The sequence below is a fragment of the Sinocyclocheilus anshuiensis genome, unplaced genomic scaffold (assembly GCF_001515605.1).
Source record: "Sinocyclocheilus anshuiensis isolate Anshui unplaced genomic scaffold, SAMN03320099.WGS_v1.1 scaffold815, whole genome shotgun sequence".
NCBI lineage: Eukaryota > Metazoa > Chordata > Actinopteri > Cypriniformes > Cyprinidae > Sinocyclocheilus > Sinocyclocheilus anshuiensis.
This window is the reverse complement of record NW_015549621.1, coordinates 39,943-61,006: the sequence shown is the minus strand read 5'-3', so window position 1 is coordinate 61,006 and position 21,064 is coordinate 39,943. Positions and strand designations below refer to the sequence as shown.

The window sequence follows — 21,064 nt, the reverse complement described above, 5'->3', positions numbered from 1 at the left end:
CACACACACACACACACACGAACAGCTGACGGCAGTGAACATCAACAACGCGTGGCCGTTCGCGTCATATGGCCCGCCGCCGCTGATTGGCCAGCGCGACTCACCAGACATGACCGCGCTTGTTTTCTGCAGAGGAAGAGCGCATGTGGCAGTGTAGTGCTGTGGAGTGAAAGAGACTGCAGCGTTCCGCGAAGAGATGATGTGACCAAACAACACATCTGAAAGTGTCTTTTGTTAGCTTAGCGTTTTGCAAAATAGTTTTGAAAAGCACAGACGCGCTGCGGTTAAGACGAGGACACTGCAGGATCAAGGTGGGTTTTCATGGCTGTACTTCCACTGACAACTCGCTGAGAACAGTACTTGTGTTTTGCTGGGCTATAAGTATTTGTAGCGTAATACCTTGACTCTAGGCATTATTATAACGACTTTTTTCCATATTAACAATAACGTTTTCGGTTCTCGCAGTGCCAAATGCCAAGACTAGAGGAACACTGTTGGAGCTGCTCCTGTTCAACCACTGTAAAGACGAAGGAGCTGTCAAGCGCCAGCTGGATTGTTTGTAAAACGGGTGAAATGATGTCCATCATAACCTCAGTGCTGAGCCAATCATACGGCTCTCTGCACAGCCTCCAGTCCGCTAATTTAATTCGACGGGGGCTTGTATTGTTTATCGTCGGAGTAGTTCTCGCCTTGGTGTTAAACTTACTCCAGATCCAGAGAAACGTTACATTGTTCCCAGAGGAAGTGCTGGACACGCTGTTTTCGTCCGCCTGGTGGATTCCCCTCTGCTGTGGCACTGCTGCTGGTAAGTCAGTAACAGTCGGGCTTATATCACATTGTTTCGTTTGTGTCGGCAGGACAAAAACCTTCTGCTTGCTGTGGGCCTTTTGTTATCGAATTTTCATTACTCTTACTGGTGATTTGAGGGCAATTTTGTTGACATTGGGTTCTGTCGCTATCGGCTAGTACTGGCCTGGAAACAGCCGGGCATTCGGGGTCATCCTTTGGGGTGCTGCTTTTTCATTGGCTGCGCTCAGAACGGGTGAGCTGCGAGGAGGCACGCCATTGGCTGCTGTGCCGAACATGCCACTTAGCCGAAAAGAGAAACACGGAAGTCGTGTGCAGCAGAAATTGATATAAATTCGGTCACATACAACTCCTCCGCCTGCATTCATCACAGTCCACACATACCAGTCTACTTCTTTTTCAGTAGAAAATACCTTTTTGTGTACTTTGATTTTTTTTGTTATAAAAAGCAGTCAAACAAACGATACAAATTAGATTCAGACATCAAATGTGATTTTATTTTTTTCTCACGTTTTTGAAAAGTTGTTTAAAGCACTTATGTTTTCTTTTTCCTCAGCTGTGGTTGGTCTCTTGTACCCCTGCTTGGACCACCATCTTGGAGAACCGCACAAGTTTAAGCGGGAGTGGGCAAGTGTGATGCGCTGCATTGCTGTTTTTGTGGGCATCAATCACGCCAGTGCTGTATCCTTACCAGTCACTCATTAAACTGCAGCCATTGTGGACCATGACAACTTTAAAACTGTTTTTAGATTTGTGTTGTTTTAAGGCTGGAATACACCACACAACCTTTCTGAATAGTTTTCAAAAACATTAGGCATCATATACTTGCTGACTTTGTAAATGGTTATAGAGAAAAACTAGGCATCATACAGTAAACAACTGAGGATGTTGTTCCAAACTCATGCATAAAACTGCACATAATTGCTAGGAGATGCTTGATAGATGAAAAAAAATACACTCTAACATTTGTATTAAAAACATAAAAGAAAAAGAAAATCTGAGTCCCATCATACAATAGTTTTAACTCTGCTCAGAATCTAAAGACTGTTTCGCTGACAAATGTTGACTCATCCAGACTGCATTTTGGGGCAAAAATATGGACTAAAGCAGGGCTGTCCAAACTCGGTCCTGGAGGGCCGGTGTCCTGCAGAGTTTAGCTCCAACTTGCCTCAACACACCTGACTGGAAGTTTCTATGCCTAGTAAGAGCTTGATTAGCTGCTTCAGGTGTGTTTAATTAGGGTTGGAGCTAAACTCTGCAGGACACCGGCCCACCAGGACCGAGTTTGGACAGCCCTGGGCTAAAGTCATGTGGTGTATTCCAGCCTTTAGTCAAAAATATATATTATTACTGGAATTACACAGAGACAGATTTCCTCAAACACCAGTAAGCCCTTCAGTTATTATCACACATGAATTCTGAAAACGTTTTTTAACATTTATCTAAAGAAAGTTCTAACCTAGAACTAACTCGTATTTCCCTTAAGTCAAAGTACCTCACAGAAACTGGACTTTGCCAATAATGTGCAGCTTTCACTAACTCTGGCTGCCCTGTCTCTGGGCCTCTGGTGGACGTTTGACCGTTCCAGGAGTGGCTTTGGTCTAGGGCTGACCACTGCTTTTTTAGCCACACTCATTGCTCAGCTGCTGGTCTACAATGGCATCTACCAGTAAGTTGTGACTCACGCATATTGAGACATTGCAGTCGAAAACAGCTTGTCATTTATCATCAATTACCAAGTGACAGCTGAGTCACAGGTTCACTTCTGTATTTATATTACATGCTCAGTCATCAGATAAGAGATTTTTGTAAATGTCTGAATGTCATTTTTCCCTCATAGCTAAGATTTAACAGTAGTTGGATGTCATTAGCAAGTTGTTTCAGTGCATTTCTTTTAATGTTTCTCAGGTATACGTCTCCAGACTTCTTGTATGTACGTTCGTGGCTGCCTTGTATATTCTTTTCTGGTGGAGTGACAGTAGGAAACATCGGCCGACAGCTAGCTATGGTAAGCAACTTTTCCCCATGTTTTCTGCTCACCAAACCCTTTTTCTGTCTTTCATATTCCATGGAATCATTTAAGTACAGTAACGCTGTTAGATTACTCATGTATTGTCTTTAGTTTCCTGGAGTGCTCTGCACTAGGCCGGCCAGGTGGCACTTTTGTGTTCAGAAACGAAACTTAAATGGGGCACACTTACAGAAGCAAAAGTGAACCTGAATATCCTTGAATGGTTCATCAGCTATTATTCACAACACTCTGTGTTAAAGTTTTGCTCTTCTCATAACCAGCCTTAATCTTTTAGGAAACGAATCAGACTTGGAGCCAGATTTTGAGTGTGTACAATTTAACATACAACTTTAAGCACTATTCAGACAAGATTCGTTTTGTAAACAACATTTGAGATATAGCCGTTAATGTCTGTGATTTCATAAACTGATTTAGACGTGGTTGGGATTCAAGTGATATTCAAGTTTTTAACATTATGAAACGGCAACAATGACAAATTTAGCTTTAGTTTTTGTATTTGATGAAGGACAGAACTTTATCCAGATTGGACCATAAGTTAGCTGAAAAGTGGTAGACGGTTTGCCTGGTAACTTTTATAGATGTGTGGAAATATTGATGACTTTGTGTAAAACTAGGGATCTAGACTGTACTTTTTGCATTTTCTTACAACACACTTAAATTTGACTAGAAATGTGTGAAAATATTGCTTTTCTATCAAGTGCATTCCTTTATAGGGATCCGTTTGTTAACAGTTTCCAGTGCTGTGTTGATTTCCTCACTATCTTGCGTCTGGGCTGAAACATCATGCCTGGACATCTTAATTAGCTGCTGATTGTAGTCTGAGGCATGTTTGTGCCATCCCCTCCAAGCCTTCTCAGTCAGCTGTGCCTCTTTGTCTTGCTGACATAACCTCCTTCTTTCTCAATAAGGGCGTGAAAGCAGATTACGCTCCTTGTTTTTCATGCTAATGGTCAGAGAGATGGTAAACAAAGTGCTTTACTGGCTCCAAGTGGTGCGTTCTACATGTTGTTCCAGGGTGTTTTTTGTTTTCGAGTTGGCACCAGCTGATTTTGCTTGACCAACTGGGGTTAGTGCTCTGCTAGTATTTCTTTCAACTTTCTTTATGAAGTGGCCAGTTAAGAGGTGCAATGGATTTGCAAACTAGATTTATCTGTATATACTGAACAGAGACCATTGATGTGTGAATTTCTATTTTGTAGTCTTCAGATCACTATATCTTTTAAATATAACTCTTTAAAATTAAAATTCTGCATCTAATAGTACTAACACTAGTCAAACAATTGCAAAGACAGTATTCGGATTGCCATTTAAACAGTTTACACTATTCACTGTTTGGTTTTGGAGGATTAAATGTTTGCTCTTTTTGGAGACTGGCCAGCTGCCCATGGGTGAGGCATGTGAGACAGTCTTGGCCTATGAGGGGCTATCATATTTTACAGGGCGCCACATCCACACAAGCCCCGTATAATCTGTGCATATACAAGGCTTGTGTCATATAGTGCATACTAATTATAGCCACAATGTTGAGGGGCCAAGTGGGCTTTAACAGGACCAGCTTTGGCTTTGTGACAAAACCAATTTTGAATTGCTCAAAGCACCATTTTAAATGCAAACCTGGGGTGCTGGAACATATTTAAGTAGTTAGAAAGTAAGCGTGAAAGAGTGCTCTGACTTCCAATTCTTAGTCAGTTGCTGCATATTAATATTTATTTTTAGGCGTTTTGCACAGTGGTACAGTTTATTGCCTGTTCCTATATTCTGAGGTAATTAGGAGGTGAATGCAAATCAAGTGGTTTCCTTTTTTTTTTTCCATCAATTTGGTTATGCTAGATGTGCAAACACTGCATTTACTTAATAACGGACTTGTTTCTTGTTTCTCTACAGGGCTCAACGGAGAAGCCTCATAATGACTAAGTGGGTGTCAGAGGTCATGAAGTGAGCTACAAAGAGTGCCAAAACAGAGGGCCTTCAAACTATATTGGGTGTTCCTGGTTTCTGTCCGAGCATAACTTCTGCTCCTAATTTTGCTCCACTTTATAACGATACAAGAAAACAAAGAGCAAGTTGGTTTGAATTGGCCTGGTGTGCCATGAACAGCACCTTTGAACAGCCAAAAGAATCCCCCTGGCATTCATTACTACCATCAGCATTGTCGTTGTTACATCTCCTTGCATTAGAGTTACTGGTAACGTCAGTCTCCTTATTACCAGTTTGCTGGAGTGCCACTATTGGACAATTGGACTGTACAAAATCATAGCTAATTTCACTTTCAGTGAAGGTGAGCGAGTGAAAAGTAGTGGTGAAACTTTGTGTATGCAAATGAGTGTGTGTGCTGGTCCTATGGATAAGGCCAGGCAAAAAAAAAGTTGGTGTTGAAGTGCACACTTTTACTTTGCGTTGGAGAACTGAAAGCGAAATCAAAGGGAAAAAAATTAAGACTGTGCAAAATACCTAAAATATCCAAAGAGGTCTGTGTACTGTCTATATAGGATGTGTTGTAGTTTTATTTTTGAAAACGCTCGCAGCACTGCGAGTCTCTCATACAGACTGGACCACCTTGAGTGTTATTTTGAGTACCAGTGAGGTTTGATTTGCCAATCACATTTGTGCCGACTGGTTAGTGTAGTATATTGACTGAATTGACTGTGTTTTTATCATACTTTGTTGCTAACGCAGACCAAAAGTAAAACTAGAAACATTAGTTTTCAAGAAATTAAGTGGCACCTTGAAATCAGAATCAAACATAAGTTAAAACATCAAGGATGCTTCTATTTGTATTAATGTAAACTCACAGAAAAGGTGTAATGAAGTCCATTTAAAGGTTTCTAAATCAAAAGGTTGGAAACTTAGGATAACTAAACGTCCAGAGGACATTTGTACTGCGGCCTCGAAGGTTTGCAATCTGTGATTGCCTTTGTATTTTAGCATTAAGTGCTTTTGTCACTTCTTCTCCAGTATAGTCATTTTTCTTTTTCTTTGTACTTTATTCATTGTGTATTGCTTATCACCTGTAGCCGCTTCTATATCTAATATAAGAGGAATCACAGGCATAGTGTGTCAGTTTGGGGGTCTTCGCAAATGAAGTGCAATCAGTTTCTTTGAGCCTGGTATTCTTTCATATTTATTACTTTTTATAATGTTAAGGTACCCCAGACAACTCGTATGCAGTATAGCAACATACCAGCAATAAACACATTGTTTATATGTATGTGTAAAGATGTAATATGACGGCAGACTCATTTTTAAAAAGTCACACACAAAAGATAATCTTGCAAATGATACCAATGACCATTTCCACTGTTCTGGAAAAAAAACACACCACCATGTTGTTACTAGCAGTAGTAAATTGGAGAAATCAATCAAATGCTGTGTTGTATTTTGGGAATGTTTGAAGAAGAACATGAGGGAACGTTTTAAAACGGTGATGACGTTGCTCTCAGGAGTAACTGACTCCTTCAGAACCTCTCTGCTTCAGGGAACGAGAGATGTAAAACTGAATGAAAGCTTTATTTAGAGGGGAGTGAGAAATGCAATAATGTGCTTCTAGGAGTGAGTGTGCATGTGTGTTTTTACCATTTCATTTATATTGTAGGTTCAATGAATGAAATTCAAATAAAATGGTGTTGTACAATGGTCTTTGAGTTCTTCATTCACTCTTGAGATTTGTGAGCTAAACATGCATGTGTTTTATTCATTAATACCAGGCAAAACTAAATGTTTTGTTTTTGTACGGTATTGTGAATCATAAGCAGTGGTTAAGGTTTAAAATATACATTATACAATGCGTAAAATATATCCATCTTTTTAAAATGGCTTGTAAAGGCTCACTTTTCACCTTGAAAACATCTGTCACAAAAAAAAAAATTTTTTTAACTAAAGTTGCCCAATAACTTCTGGCCCAGACGTCTGTTTTTGTTTTAAGTGCATTGAATGTTACCTTTTGCATTGTTCCTCACACCACTGAGCAGAGTAACTTATTGAGAATGAAGCAATCTTCAACACATTTTATGTGTGAAACATTACTGACATTCTTGTAGCATTTGACCAATCTAATTATCGAAGTATTTATACCAGCATGTTAAGTATCTTTATACAATAGAATATGTTGTTTCCAGTTATACATTTAGTGTACACACAAGCAAATACAAACAAACAAAACAAAAAACCCACTGATCTTCATCCTTTGTGATTTCAGTCATCAAACTGATCAGCATGTTTTCCCCAAAGAAATCCTTCTCCCTCGCTGTCTCATCATTCACTTCCCCTCGGTTTGGACCTACGAGGAAGGAGTCATCTGAGACAGCTTCTCCTACCCCCTCATCTATTTATATCAGCAACTAGGATTGACCATACATGTAAATGTGTGTGAAAGCACATACTTGATACAATTTTACTCATCCATTAATTTATATTCTCAGAATTTCTTACACAAAAAAAACACACATATTCAAATATTCTGTTCTGTGTACACTGTTACTGTTTAACCTACCACATCATCTTCCCTTCAAAGTCAAGAGCAAACATGAGCTGTCCAACTGTATGTTAAATTAATAAAGGATGAATCCTGGTGTGCCATAGAATGCAATGCCGCTTTATGGCAAAGTGTCCTGAACTTGAGATGACAGTGTGTGCATCTTTCAGAGTTATTTAGCATAGGGTGTTTGGTTAAAGTTAACTGGTCTAAGCTGTTGTATGTTCTGATGTATACGGCTGCCCTTGATGTTGATGTATGTGAAAATAATGCTCCGACTCAGCAGTGGTGCTGCTTGCTGCTATGAGTATCCTCATCGGTGGAACCAAAGTTAACTACTATGTTTATAATTCATTATTACTATTATTGACAAGGATTTACATTTTTTATTTTTGCAGTTATTAAAAATGGATAATTATTTAATCAAATTACCAACATAATATATATAGAAGTGTAATTACACATCATTTGACAAGATAATATATCCCATCTTTTCTACCATTTCAAATGCTCATCATTCTCTCTAGCATATAAGAATACTTGAGATGCAGTCAGACATTATCCAATACAATCAGTAGAGCAAAACATAAATCATAATGCATTACAAAAGGTGGATGTGTGTTAGGAGTGAGGTGCAGGATGTGTGACTGTGGTGGATGCTTTGTCAAATTCATATTCCAACAATAAATTAAGCTGCCCAAGAAAAGTGAAGAAAAAGTGTTGAATTGTGTATTGCAAATACCTGAAATATATATTATGTGTATATATATATATCGGTTAAACTGGCACATTTTGACCCTTCATAGAACGCTTTCATAAATTTGGTTCCAATTCACGTCAGCAGATGGCAGTATTGTACGTTTTTCAACAGTACCGCATTACATTACAGAGGGCCGGCCCCCTTCTAGTAGCGTGAACGCTGCCTGTTCCTATCAAACTTCAACAGTGACAAGCATGTCATTGTGTATAAGAGATGTCCCTTCACATCTAATACAAAAGCCACATGTTTCAAAAGTGATTCTGGACAACTAAAAATGTGGGAATTCTCAACACCAAATGTTTGAAGTACATTTCAGCGTTTTTGGTGGTTACTGAACTCAAAATCAGCAACACGTGTTGAGTAAAGAAATACAAGCATAAAGAATGGGTGAAGTTGCATCAGAATTGCACTGAACAATACAGATTTTCTGGCGGTGAAAGTGTTGTGCTTATGAATCTGGGCTGAGATTTGAACCTTGGTCAGGGCAATATATAAAAAATTTCTGAGCAAGATCTTTTCAATAAAGGTTTATATCAACCATTCTGTAGGGCAAAATAAAGGTACACACAAAAGATAAAGAACAACAATATAAATGTTTGTGAGTGTTGGTGGATTTTCCATGTGTTTGTATGGAGATGACTTGCAGAGGCTTTAACAGGCGTTGAGGATTTAGATTGCTCTTTGGCCCTGGGTAAGGGCCCCCTCCACCACTCCTCTAATGGAAGATGATTCAGTCGAACGGACGAGAAGACAGAATCGCAATTACCCAGACTTATTGAACTCACCCCTGACATTTCTTTGGCTTCTGACTGAACTAGCACAGAAGTACAAGAGGACAGGGAAGTGGAGAAGAGATGAAGGAGACTGGGGGGATAAAGAAAGAGAGAGAGAGAGAGAAGATAGAATATGTTAATGACAAAAGAGACCAAGACACTAAGAAAATATAGATTACACAGAGTACACAAGCCCTCTTAAAGGTCTTGCACCTGAAAAGATATAATGCAGCCATATAGAAACATGCACAATTTGACAAAAATGGAATTAAAACACAGACAAAATTAATCGCCGCCTTTTTCAACTAACAAAATTATCTTAAATTGGACTGCCCAGCTGTGAAATAATTTCTGCCTCAGTCAACACTGTCACTGATTCTAGGGATTGACGTGTGCATGTTAAACCACAATGGCAATCTCTCTTCATTCTCTCATTCGGCATCTCTCACTCAGTGTCTCATCACCGTCTCTGAGGGTAGCAATAAAGAATTGAAGAATTAGACCTAATGGGACACAGACCAGCGACGGTGTTACAGGAGGGTGCAAAAAAAAAAAACAGAGCACCATTTCAGTGCAAATTGCTCGCGATGCCATTCAAATGCCAGCCTGGCATTTAAACATGTCTCACCCCTCACAACTGACCAGGACTTCCATTCGCCTCAGTCAGTTTGATTCAGCCCTGCTTGTTCTAATTGGTTTATGGATTTCATGGTTGATCACAAGACAAGAACTCTTATATTAAAGGTGGTGGCAAAGTGCTTTTCAGTAAGGAGGGTCAAGGTCACAGGACTTAACAAGGATTCAATGAAAACAATAATCAACAAGGGTGTAGCTGTCATTATAACAGCATAACCCCACTCCCTTCAGAAAAATATATTTCTGCAATTTATCTCATTGAGGATTCACATCCTAGTCTAACAAATGCCAAATGGGTCTCAAAACAAACAAACAAACAAACAAAAACCCTCGTTGGAAGAAACATACTATTGTGATCTGCGGGTATATGAAGGGAATGAGTGAGGACGAAACAGAGGTTAGGTCAGTAATTTATTACGGGGGCACTTTATATCAACAATGTAATTTAATGAAGATTACAACTGATATACTTCAGGCATTGTACAAATGAAAATCAAACATACTTCCCTCTTGTGTGCAGTGGAATGAATTTCACAGTTCTGCGATGGCTGTAGTCAGAAAAGTAAATATCAGGTGGTGACACATGAAGCGTCTGATCCGCACAAATCCTTTACAGTCAAATGAAATACATGTGGCATTACGGTCTGGGATTAACTGTCCGCTGACTGCCGTTAGGCCTGCCACTATTACAGCCTAATCAAGCACATGAAGACACACTCTAATAGTAGGCCTGTGCTGCAAAACCCTGTTGTTCAGGGTCTAATTGACAATGATAAAAATACAGTAAATAAATAAACAAACAAACAAATAAAAAATAGGACAAGGATCAAATAATTGTTTAAATAACTGCATCTACTGTTATTTCAAAATGATAGGGAACAGATTCCATACTGTACATTTCCAACTATATTCCAGCTTTTCAGAAATCAGCTGCATGTGCTGTTACTCAACCTGTAGAAAGGAATATAAAATAAACGTATTGCCATTTTCCTAAATGTTAGGACTGAAGTAATACAATTTATTTGGTTTTCCTCAAAATACTGCTTTTATCTTCAATTTTATAGTTTGTATTTTTCATTAACAAAAAATGTAAAAAGACATTTAAAGACATTAAACATTTACCTTGAGGTCAGTGGCCTTTGTGTGGCATTCTGTCAGGTTATTTGTAGATAAAGAATGTAATTCGATGCCAGAGTTTTTATATTTAGTCATTTGACCTAAATATTTTGCAGGGACACCTTTCAATATGCGTCTCAGAATTTAGGCCCACTCACTCACTGTCGCTCGTCCCAGGCCAGCCTCTCAAATGCCTGTATAGCCTGGGACACATAGAAAATTATGATTTAACTTCCTCAGCATGAGCTGTTAAAAGTTCACACTCCACTTTTGTGATTATTAAACAATATGTAACCAACAAAAGCCACATTTATGAAAGGCAACAAAGACAAATTCATGTCTAGTGTTTTAATTCCCAAAGAATAGGCTAATTAATCTCAATTATTTAAAAAAATTATAATAAAAAAATAATAATAACTCACCCAAGAGCAGATCTTTATACAAATAACTAGCCCTTAGCAATTAATTTAGTAAGCCTATACCCATCATATTCGGTCACCCATCGTCATTAAAGTCTGACCTTTAATACGTGCAGCAGAAGGAAGGAGAAGCAGGCGGTCTAGACTGGACACAATAGTCAAATAGCGATCACAAGCTTTATTTCTAACCAGTTGGGAGCATAACTTCCGCCCTCTAGTGCGTTATTGAACGTTTATCGGGAGACAGTCACGTTCATTCATACATTAGCTTTCATCTGTTAGTTCAGTTGAGTAATCTTAAATATTTAGAAAATTCAATTTACCTTTATTACAAGTCGAATTTAGACATGATGACGAAAACGATTCCATTTTTCTTCCAAACACTGTGCAGAGATTTCTCCGTTGAATTCTTTTTTGACAAGTGACGTTAAATTTGTGAAGTCAAAGCATAAAGGGATAGGCAGCTTATGTAGCAGAATATTTTAAAATTGAATGAAGAATACGAAGTGCAAAAACAGGGAAGTGGAGATAAACAGATTAGTGTGTGAAAGATTGCGAAATAACGCATCCCCCATCACAAAACAGGAGAGCAGCTGTGGACGGAGCAGGTTCCGGTCGAGTACAGACGCACAAAAGACGACTCCAACTTTCTCAGAGGGGCACTGGAAGGGACACTGGGGTAAAAAAATAAAAAATACCCTAGCTACTCTGAAAATATCTGAGGTAGAAATGTATTCTGCATTCAAAACTTTAAACGTAATCGCAAGAAACATGCTTGGACCTTTGACCGCATATCAGGTCCATGCCTTACCATGATTGGCAACATGATTGGTGGAAGCCTCGTTTCAGGAAGCCCTCTCATCTCAGCTGTGGTCAAAATAAATATCTTAGGGGTTAGGTTAAAGGTGGGGCACGCGACACATGGAGTCAGCCTCTTCTCTATATATGCTTACATGCTGAACCTGAAGATTAGTGATGCCATGCCACACACAGAGAATATCCAACCCCATTTCCAAAAGATAGAATAAAATAAAATAAAATAAACTAAAATAAAATAAATAAAAAAGCAAATTACAACGAAACTTAGATGCAAATGGCACTGTTTAAATTTTGACATGTTAGGCTATAGCCTATCATATCACGTGTTTCTTAACCAGCCCGCTTTTTTCTTTAATACTTGCTTCGTTACATATTCATTCTCCAATTTATGACCATTTGCTGTTGTGTGCACGGTAACTTGACAGACTGAGCTAGGTGTAACATGCTTATTATGTATTTAGATACGAATTAATTTACAAAATAAGTGACGCTAAGGTGAATTAAGCAACAAGTGCACAGTGAGGTGGAAGTGAGAAAAGTGTTTAGAGGCAAGTGATTATTGTGCACGTCAAGCGCCACACTTGTCGCAAGGGTCGTAAACAATCACAAGCACGTGAAACAGGTGCCAACGAAATGTAAAGCATCTAGACTCCCGCGAAGAAACCAGGATAACGCCCTGTGACCCACCCAGGGTGTTCAGACATCGGTACAGGACCAGGCGCTGTCTAATGTAACTTATTGTTTCTTATTGTTTCTGTGGGTATACCCCTTTATTAGGCTCCCTCTTCTCATGCTGCCGTTATTTATTTATTGATATTATTTATTTTTTTCTAAATAGGGATGTAAATCCTTAACCCTACTGAAGTGTATTGCAACCACAAGGTGTTTAATAGTAATTGCCAAAAGTAGATGTTCCAGCACTTGAAGGGTGCATATACGTCATTTATATTTATATTCAGAGAGGGACCAACATTAACTGTGTGTGTGTTTTGCGCAGAGCTTTTTTGAACAGAATATAGCACCGTGCATTGGAAAACATTAGCAAAGCGGGCGAATCATCTCCCGAGTAATCAAAGCTTATTCTACCAATTTTGAGGGACATTTTAAGTATATATTTTTAACTTGATTATGTTTATTATAAGATAAATTATTAATATGATAAAACCGCTAATAATTATTTTAGCTGTTATTTAGCAAACTCCCAAGAATTACGAAATATATGAAAGCAAATTGGAGAATAATTTCTTTAAATGGCATATAGCCTATTTATAATATTATTCAAATTGACTGCTTTTATCAAATGAACTGGAAATGAGAACATGAAATGGCACTAGTTATTATTAACGAATTCTGGTCCCATGTTACAATGTTAAATTGGTATAGATAGACATAATCTAAACAGAAATTCAGAATTAAGTAAGCATTAAACGTGTTTTTGTTAGCTTAAAGAAATCAACCCTCAGTAATGTTTTACAACACGAGATACGCATATTTAAAAGAAGTACAATTTTGAATTAATAGAAAAAAACAAAAACTATTTCTACTTTTTAATCTCGTACCAATTCTAAATAAATCACTTCAAAACCAGATTACTTTAGTATATTCAGTGCAAACATGCTAACTTCGTTTTAGTAAAATGAAAGTAAGAACAAACTGGCCATAACACAGAGTGAACATTTGAGTAACATCCGTCCCTAACACAGATTACAACAACTGAACAACATTTAAATGGCATAAAATGAACAATTTGGAGCATAGACAGTGAAAGAAGTTTACGCATGGATGTAGCCTTCATTCACGGATTCCTGCAGGGTTTAACTAAATAAAATGCATAATATTGCGCATACATATTTTTACAAAATTAAAAAAAAAAAATTCTATCATTCAATGATTCTAGTTTTTCATTTGAAATGAATTAATTTATCTAAATACAACTTACTTATTCCAGATCAAACATGAAGAAATTATATTTCTAACAATTCGTAACAGACAAGGGTTTTTTCACTTTCTTAAAAGTTTCTGACAACTGGGCACAAACCAATTTGAGAAAATGCGTTTTATCCGTGATGTTAATGAAATATAATGTGGGCTGACACGTTTGAGAGGCACTGTAAATGCGAGTTTTCACGGAGAGAAAATGCTTGGTATTTGTGAAAGTGAAAATGCACCTGTGGCACTTTCTTGCAGTAGAAAAGCCAACCGACATTACACGTATAAAAAATATTTTAAGCAGCATCAATGAATTTTTTACCTTAGTTGGAGGAAAAAAGGTATATAAGCAAAACAGTTTTGTTTCTACGATGCACTGAAATCTTCAAGGTGGGAAAACTGGAGAGAGATACAAGGCTAAAGCTTTGACTGTCAATGAAGCCATTTTCTCCAAAAAGGGTCTCAAGATGGGAGCAGCATTCAATTAACTTCATCCCATCTAATTAGGTTTGTGGAGGACGCCACATGCACGGTGGGTCAGGGACAGCCAGACTGTGTCGACTGAAAGGAGACTTATTTACGCCAGGACGATCAGACGCTTTAGACTTAAAAGCATTAAAACCTATCAACTCAAAGCGTTTTCAAAGTGTCCACTCTGCTAGGATCCGGACCCCAACAGTTCCCTGGCTTTGATGGAGGGATCTGGATTTAAAACAAGAAACATCAGTCATGCATTTAGACCAATACCCACAGAGGTATTGGTTTCACTTTTGGTACTGGACCAAATATTGGGCGGTGGATTACAGGCATTGCTAAAATCATTTCTGGTGCGGTCACTTAAGTCGCGTTTGTCAGATATGGAGTCCTACGAGACTTAGACAATATTCCAATCGTAACATATAAAGAGCTTTACAAATATTTGGGAAGAAAAAAGATATTTGTGTGTAACATCGAAAATAGCTTCCATCGTGCATTGCAGATCCTAGAATGGTGGTTGGCTGGGTTGGATCCTGCCCTGCATGGTGTCAGGACTCATATCGCCGGCGTGCTTTGACTGACCGTGTTAGTATGAGTATGTATCTTTGAGAGCAAGACAGTGAGAGAGTTGGGGGTAGTTATCCTTTACACCAGGCTGCAAGGCTCGCGCGCACACACACACACACACACACACACACACACACACACACACCAGCGCGTCCATTCACAAATCGAGTAGGCGCGTCAGCACCTATTGTAGTGACTGAGCCAGTGGCATATACTGTTTGTTAGAGCACAAGAGAGACCAAAGACAACACACAGAGGGTCAAACACTACCTAAACTGGTACAATACATTGATTCAAATAAAACTCTGCTCTATATGCTGACTCCATCTAGCCTATCATATATTGATAGGCCTCATCACCTCGACATTTTCCTATCGACATGTCTGTTCGGAGATTTGAACAAAAACCGGAAACCAAAGCATTTTACGGGGTTTACCTATCTGTATTTCCTCTGAATCTGTGCCTGTGTATACACATTTATGCATGAATATTAGCTCTATAACATTTATACATTTTTAATCAAATTACCGACGCTCTCGCTGGCACTGACCTGCTTAATTGACGGGTGTTGATTGGAAAACACTTTTGCCTTCTAGTGTGATCAATTTTTGCATTGTCCTCTTTACAAACAAGAAAATGCTACATAGACTATTCATATTGCATAACTAAAAGAATATTTTAAATGAATATTTAGAAAATTATTTCGTTTACCTAATGTAGATCAAATTAATTGTGCTATGAACGTTATTTTGTTCGTCTATATAAATAGATAATAAATAAATAAAGATGAAAACATGAATGAAACTCTTTGCAGAAGTATAGCCTATCTCTAACATATCACCAAAACTTACTTTAAACAATGTAAACAGAGAGATATCTTTGATTACCTAAGAACCAAAGTTATTGATTAACCACAGTCAACAAAAATGTCAGCGAGAATCAGTTTACAAACAAGACTGAATGTTATTCTACCTAATTGACACCTCCCATACCCTGTGTCCTTAACATTTTCCTTGCTGCTCCACTTGTGGACGGTTTTTAGGTGCAAAGCCAATAGAATTGTTTAGAAATATACTGCCTTATGTAGAAAATATTTAATTTCCTTTAAGTGCTCAGGAAGAGGTATAGAATTGCCAACCAGACCTCATTGTTTTGTCTGTGGGCATAACGGCGCAGTGAAATGCAAAGCTCATCAAAATCTTTGATGAATAAGGCAAAGTAAATGAAGTGTCCCCAGGGTGAGCTACATTCTGGAGAACAACATATAGACAGGATGCGCACGTGAACATGCACGGCTGACACGTCACAGACAACACAAAAAACGGAAAGACTGATGTCATATCAAGGCAAATAAAAACACCAAAGTATGGCCTTAATCCTATGCACAGGGTTTCGTTAGTGGTCCAGTGCAGTTATGGTTACCTTAAAGCACTAAGTCCTTACAAGAGCCGCTATAGTGTGAACTTAACGTGATATGAAAAACGGCATGAGCCTGCCTGAAATGGCATCACATGATAATGTAATCCATCATATTTGATGTAGTAGCCTATAATAGAACATAAAGTTGAATATTCAAGATTTACCCTTAAATAGATGCACTTTCGAAATATATTTATTATAGATGATTCATTCTTTTTGCTGTTATAACAGCCTCTTAACTGTTTGTTATGGGAGGGGACGCCTCATATTGGTTAGTGACATCACAGAATACATACAGTAATAATAATATGCATGAAGCAGCTGAAGTGGAGGGTAAATGAGGAGACAGGGATGCTTCATTTATGGAACATCATTGATCTAATGCATTGTTGTTTTATTTTAATTACCTAAGTTCTGGCTCCTACAATGCTAATAATGCTGGCATGATGTAGCCTAACTGTTGTGATATGCATGTCTGATAATGAATCGATTCTACGCGCAAGAAACAAACAATTGCGCAAAATGCAATTCGCTCTTATGCCAGAGCGAGCGTTTCAGCCCATAAGAGAAACAGTGATAGAGGGCAGGCCATGGCGCTTGCGATCTGTCAACCGCTCTATTGTCTTTCACCTTTCACCCATTCCGCGCATGGAGTCTAGGGTGAATGTCTTGCGGGTGATTAAAATCGTTCTAGAAGAATGCCCCGTTGTGATTAAAGCCAAAGCATCCTTGAAGACTCTTAGTTTAGAGCCGTGTCCATTCCACTCTTGAGAAAGGCTGTACAACAGGCCAGTGGCTATTGTAGCGCTATGGACTTTTCACATGGTTGTTGTCGGGGGATCTCCATCACGCAACAATAGGCCATCAATATGAACGTAGCCAATATAAAAACATGACTAAATAATATTTTTGGTCCACAGTTTATTCCCCCCAACAAGAGAACTAAATTATGCCCACAGTAAAACAACATTACCCACAATGAAAAGCAAATATATATGCATATATATCCGGACTGTATGGAAATGTGGAAAATCAGAAAGGTGTTAAAAAAAAAACAACAGAAAAAAACATGCCTTGTATAGTGGCATTAAAATAATGTGGTTAGATAGATAATATGCACCAATTTGAAAAGAGGCTGCACGCTCTTGGCTCGCCACAAAAACTTTATAATGAGAACTGCATTCACAGAAGGCCTCTTGAGAAACCTCTTCAGTTAGAAAAGCTATAGATTCTGCACTTTCATTGAGAGAAGCTAACATCTATACCGGCACCTCAAACAGGGTGATGTCTTTACAAACGTTATACTAAGGGCATTAGGGTCACTGTTAGTGTTGATTTCGATGTGCTATACACTGTAAAGGTCACAGTCAGTGTAGCCCAATGCCTAGGCTCCTTAGGCGCTATTCATAGACATAACGACCCCAGGCTGCCTGATTGAGAATAAAGATAAATTAAATGAATCCGAATCACAATGATGTGCGCGATGCATTTGCTGCTCCGCGGTACCTGGAGAGCGCGAGACAGTAACCGTATCTGCAATAGGCTACGAGGATTCAGTCGTTGCCAGAGTGCCTAGGCTGTGGTTAAAGCTTATGAACGAGTGAAAAATAAGTTCTACTATTTCATTTTTGGCGCGACTGTACTTAGATTTATAATCTTTGAAATACCAGGTTATGTTTAAAGAACCACAGGCACCTGTCCAAAGAAATAAGCATCCAATCACCATTACGTGTAAATACTGCGTACTCATGATTCTGTAATAAGAATGCCGAAAATCCTTATCGCTGTAAATCATGTCAAATTGAATAATATTGCTCTGAATACTGAGAAACTCGAATTTCTCCTGCTGCTTTTCACAAAAAATGTCATCACACATCAAGAAAACAGTAATGGTTATTATGGCTCGGGAACACCAAGCACACCGTTATACGGAACGATGTTGCCTCCACTCGTTTTGGTTTGACGCATATTTTACATTATGCATTTTTCCAATTCAACAAAACTGCTATATAAATAATACAATAAAATACTTCCCCTTCTAAGAAAACTTAGAACTCAATAGTATCAATAGTAGAAAAAAATATTACATTAAAATTCAGATTTTAAAATCTGTAGTTTCGTGAGTGTATTGGGAAAGTGAGTTGACGACCAAATATGGTTAAATGATACAAAAAAATACAAAAAACGCACAGCACACATTGCGCTACAAGAAAACCTGTATGATTATGATTAGACCGTGTTCAGTAGGCTATGCAGGCTGCGTTTTTGGCACTGCCCGAATTTGTGTTTTGGTGAAGCACTGTGTCTTTAAAAGTGCAAGGATGAGTGTTGTCTGTTACTCTCGAATCAGGGCCATGTGACTGGCTCTTGGCTATTCTATTGGTCAAAGGCACGTGTCTAGGATACCGGAGTGTAACGTCACTGGGGGCTCGTATTAAAAATAAGAACAAAAATCCAGAGTGAAAGTATTTCAGGAGCAGTTAGGAGCCCCACTTTTCTGTCCTCAGAGTAGCCACTTACGCCCCGATAGTAGCATTGCGCAGAAAACAAATAGCACCAAACTGGCAAGTTACGGTTCATCAACCTAAAACAGAACATTCCGTGATCGGAAGGCGTAACTATGTTTTTCCTTTGTGACCACGGTTTGCAAAGGCTTTTTATTTTCGCTAAAGCTCACTGACAGATTTTCTTGCTCAGTTTTGACATTTTCCTGACGTGAACAAAGTGGACGGAGTCGCCCGTGGAGTGGGGTGCGACTGCCTGAGTGCTGGTGAGCGATAAAGGGTTAAGGACGGAAAGTGGAAAGTGTCTCAGCATGGATGAGAATGAGCAGAGCGCAAGAGACGCGGAACAGCGAGGAGCGGCGGATGAGTCCAACGGTGCCATACGACCTCTTCTGCAAGCTCCAGGGAACCTGCAGCTCCCGCACCGAATCACAAACTTCTTCATCGACAACATTCTGCGACCGGACTTTGGCCGTAAGAAAGAAGCGAACATCACGCGCGATGAGGGCAATCTCGGCCCGCGAGAGAATCACAACCCTACGGGTCCTAGCACTGGACAGGTGGGAAGTACTGTACCAGCAGAGGGAACTTCCACAACACATACGAGCAGCGGAGGAAAGAAGGCAGAGATAGAGAGCGAAGAGCCCCTGAAGACCCGCGGGGAGAATGTGGATCAGTGCCTAGGTTCAGAATCGGATAGTTCACAGACCAATACGAATGGACAAGTTAACCAGCCTATGCTGTGGCCCGCTTGGGTTTACTGCACACGATACTCGGACAGACCGTCGTCAGGTAGTACGTTTTCCTTTAATTCCTTATACCATGTGCCAGGAAATCTGTTAAATGTATGCAAAGTACTAACAGTTCTAATCTGCACTATATTCGATTCTAATCACGTATATCCCAAATTTAGAGGGACATTGTAATTTTAAAACAATAAGCTGAAATACAAATCGCCAAATTCTTGAAAACATGAATAATTTATACTTTTATAAATTTATACTTTTAAGACATTTATACTGGGACAGTTGCGATGGGATTTTGTGTTATCTAAAAGTAAACAATACATGCTTAAGATCGTCAATCAAAACGTTCAGAAAAGTATAAAAGTAGTTTTAACAAAATTTACGTCAATACGACCAAACTTATTGTTTCAGAGTCAGGCCTATTCTTAATATATTTGAATGGTCTTTCATTTCAATTCCATACCGTTTGCTTGTGGATTGGGAATGATTATTGTAGTTTACCTATTTTTGTTACCGTTTTAACGAAGAGAATGAGAAAAAGAATGTGTCGAAATAGATCTTCTTTTAATAAATAAATAAATAAAATATCACAGAAACGCAATTTTAACGTTGAATGGCTGTACGTGAGAGGTTTTGCCCTGTGAGCCTTTCGTCTTTGTTGATATTTCATTAGCATATTTTTGACAATGGAGTAGGCCTCGCATCTACTATATTCGAGTAAGCAGTTGCTTATTAGTGCGTGTGTGCAGTAAAGTAGCTACATTTCGTAACTTGATCATTTAACTAAAATTGTATTTTTAATATTTCAAAACAGAATGTGCATACTGATTGCTAATTTAACGCAAACTCGGTCATTTAGCCTAGTCCGTCGAATATATATATATATTTTTACTTTTTAAAATATTTGGAAATACGGCCAAACACTATTGGCATCCAATTTCTCACCTTACAGTTACTGCTTAATCTAAAGAGCGGAATGCTGGTTGATAACCTACTTTTTTAGCTACAAGAGAGCGTACTTCATAGCCTACTGCCATTCGTATATCATTTTATTTTCGTTCAAAGAAAAGAGTCAGCCGATTCACTATATTGTAAAATAATGTCTTTTCGCGCCAGTCTTACATTGGACTTTCACGTTGAAATGTATAGGCTATTTTAAAGTCAACGTCTTCTCGCGTTAAAAGCAGATTGTTTTTTTTTTTATATCCAAATATTCATTAAATTATTGTTCAACTGCGTTCGGAGCGTTTTAGCCGTCGTAAAGCAAATTTCGTGTTTTTCTAGGACTGCCCTCGACTAACACTAGCCTTAAACAGTTATCGTGTCGAATGGGTTAATTTCACGTAGGCCTATATCGCCATAGCCTATAGGCTAACAATACTCATACCATTTTGATGCGTAAAAAGGCTTTTTAAACAAGAAATGTCCAATGTGGAGCAAGACGCGAATCCCTCATTAATATTCTGCTTCATCCCTGAGGTTTCCCGCATTACCTATTAATGTAGCCTCCACTGAGCGACATACACACGTAGAGAGAGAGAGAGAGAGAGAGAGAGAGAGAGAGAGAGAGAGAGAGACCCATACTACTC

At 38.7% G+C, this 21,064-nt stretch overlaps 2 protein-coding genes across 3 annotated transcripts in view; both read left to right on the top strand.

The window, feature by feature from the left end:
* The first annotated feature begins 90 nt into the window (after nt 1-90).
* LOC107659442 (insulin-induced gene 1 protein) lies at nt 91-6,189 on the top strand. The gene is made up of 6 exons (XM_016448389.1): nt 91-311; nt 466-805; nt 1,364-1,488; nt 2,310-2,476; nt 2,716-2,815; nt 4,724-6,189. The coding sequence occupies exons 2-6, from the start codon at nt 472-474 to the stop codon at nt 4,751-4,753; spliced, it is 756 nt and encodes a 251-aa protein (XP_016303875.1). The 5' UTR covers nt 91-311; nt 466-471; the 3' UTR covers nt 4,754-6,189.
* A 12,838-nt stretch (nt 6,190-19,027) lies between these two features.
* The window catches only part of LOC107659441 (homeobox protein engrailed-2a), a 3,676-nt gene continuing 1,639 nt past the window's right edge, over nt 19,028-21,064 (top strand). Inside the window, exon 1 of one of the 2 annotated variants that reach the window (XM_016448388.1) lies at nt 19,028-19,521. In XM_016448388.1, the coding sequence (XP_016303874.1) occupies nt 19,041-19,521 (481 nt within the window). In that variant the 5' untranslated portion in view covers nt 19,028-19,040. Of the gene's footprint in view, nt 19,525-21,064 lie in introns of both variants that reach the window. The other variant, XM_016448387.1, reaches the window with a different exon arrangement.

Coding starts and splice junctions, on each gene's coding strand:
- LOC107659442 (XM_016448389.1), top strand. CDS start 472: ATGCCAAGACTAGAGGAACACTGTTGGAGCTGCTCCTGTTCAACCACT. Junction 2,477..2,715: donor GTCTACAATGGCATCTACCA/GTAAGTTGTGAC, acceptor AATGTTTCTCAG/GTATACGTCTCCAGACTTCT. Junction 2,816..4,723: donor TCGGCCGACAGCTAGCTATG/GTAAGCAACTTT, acceptor GTTTCTCTACAG/GGCTCAACGGAGAAGCCTCA.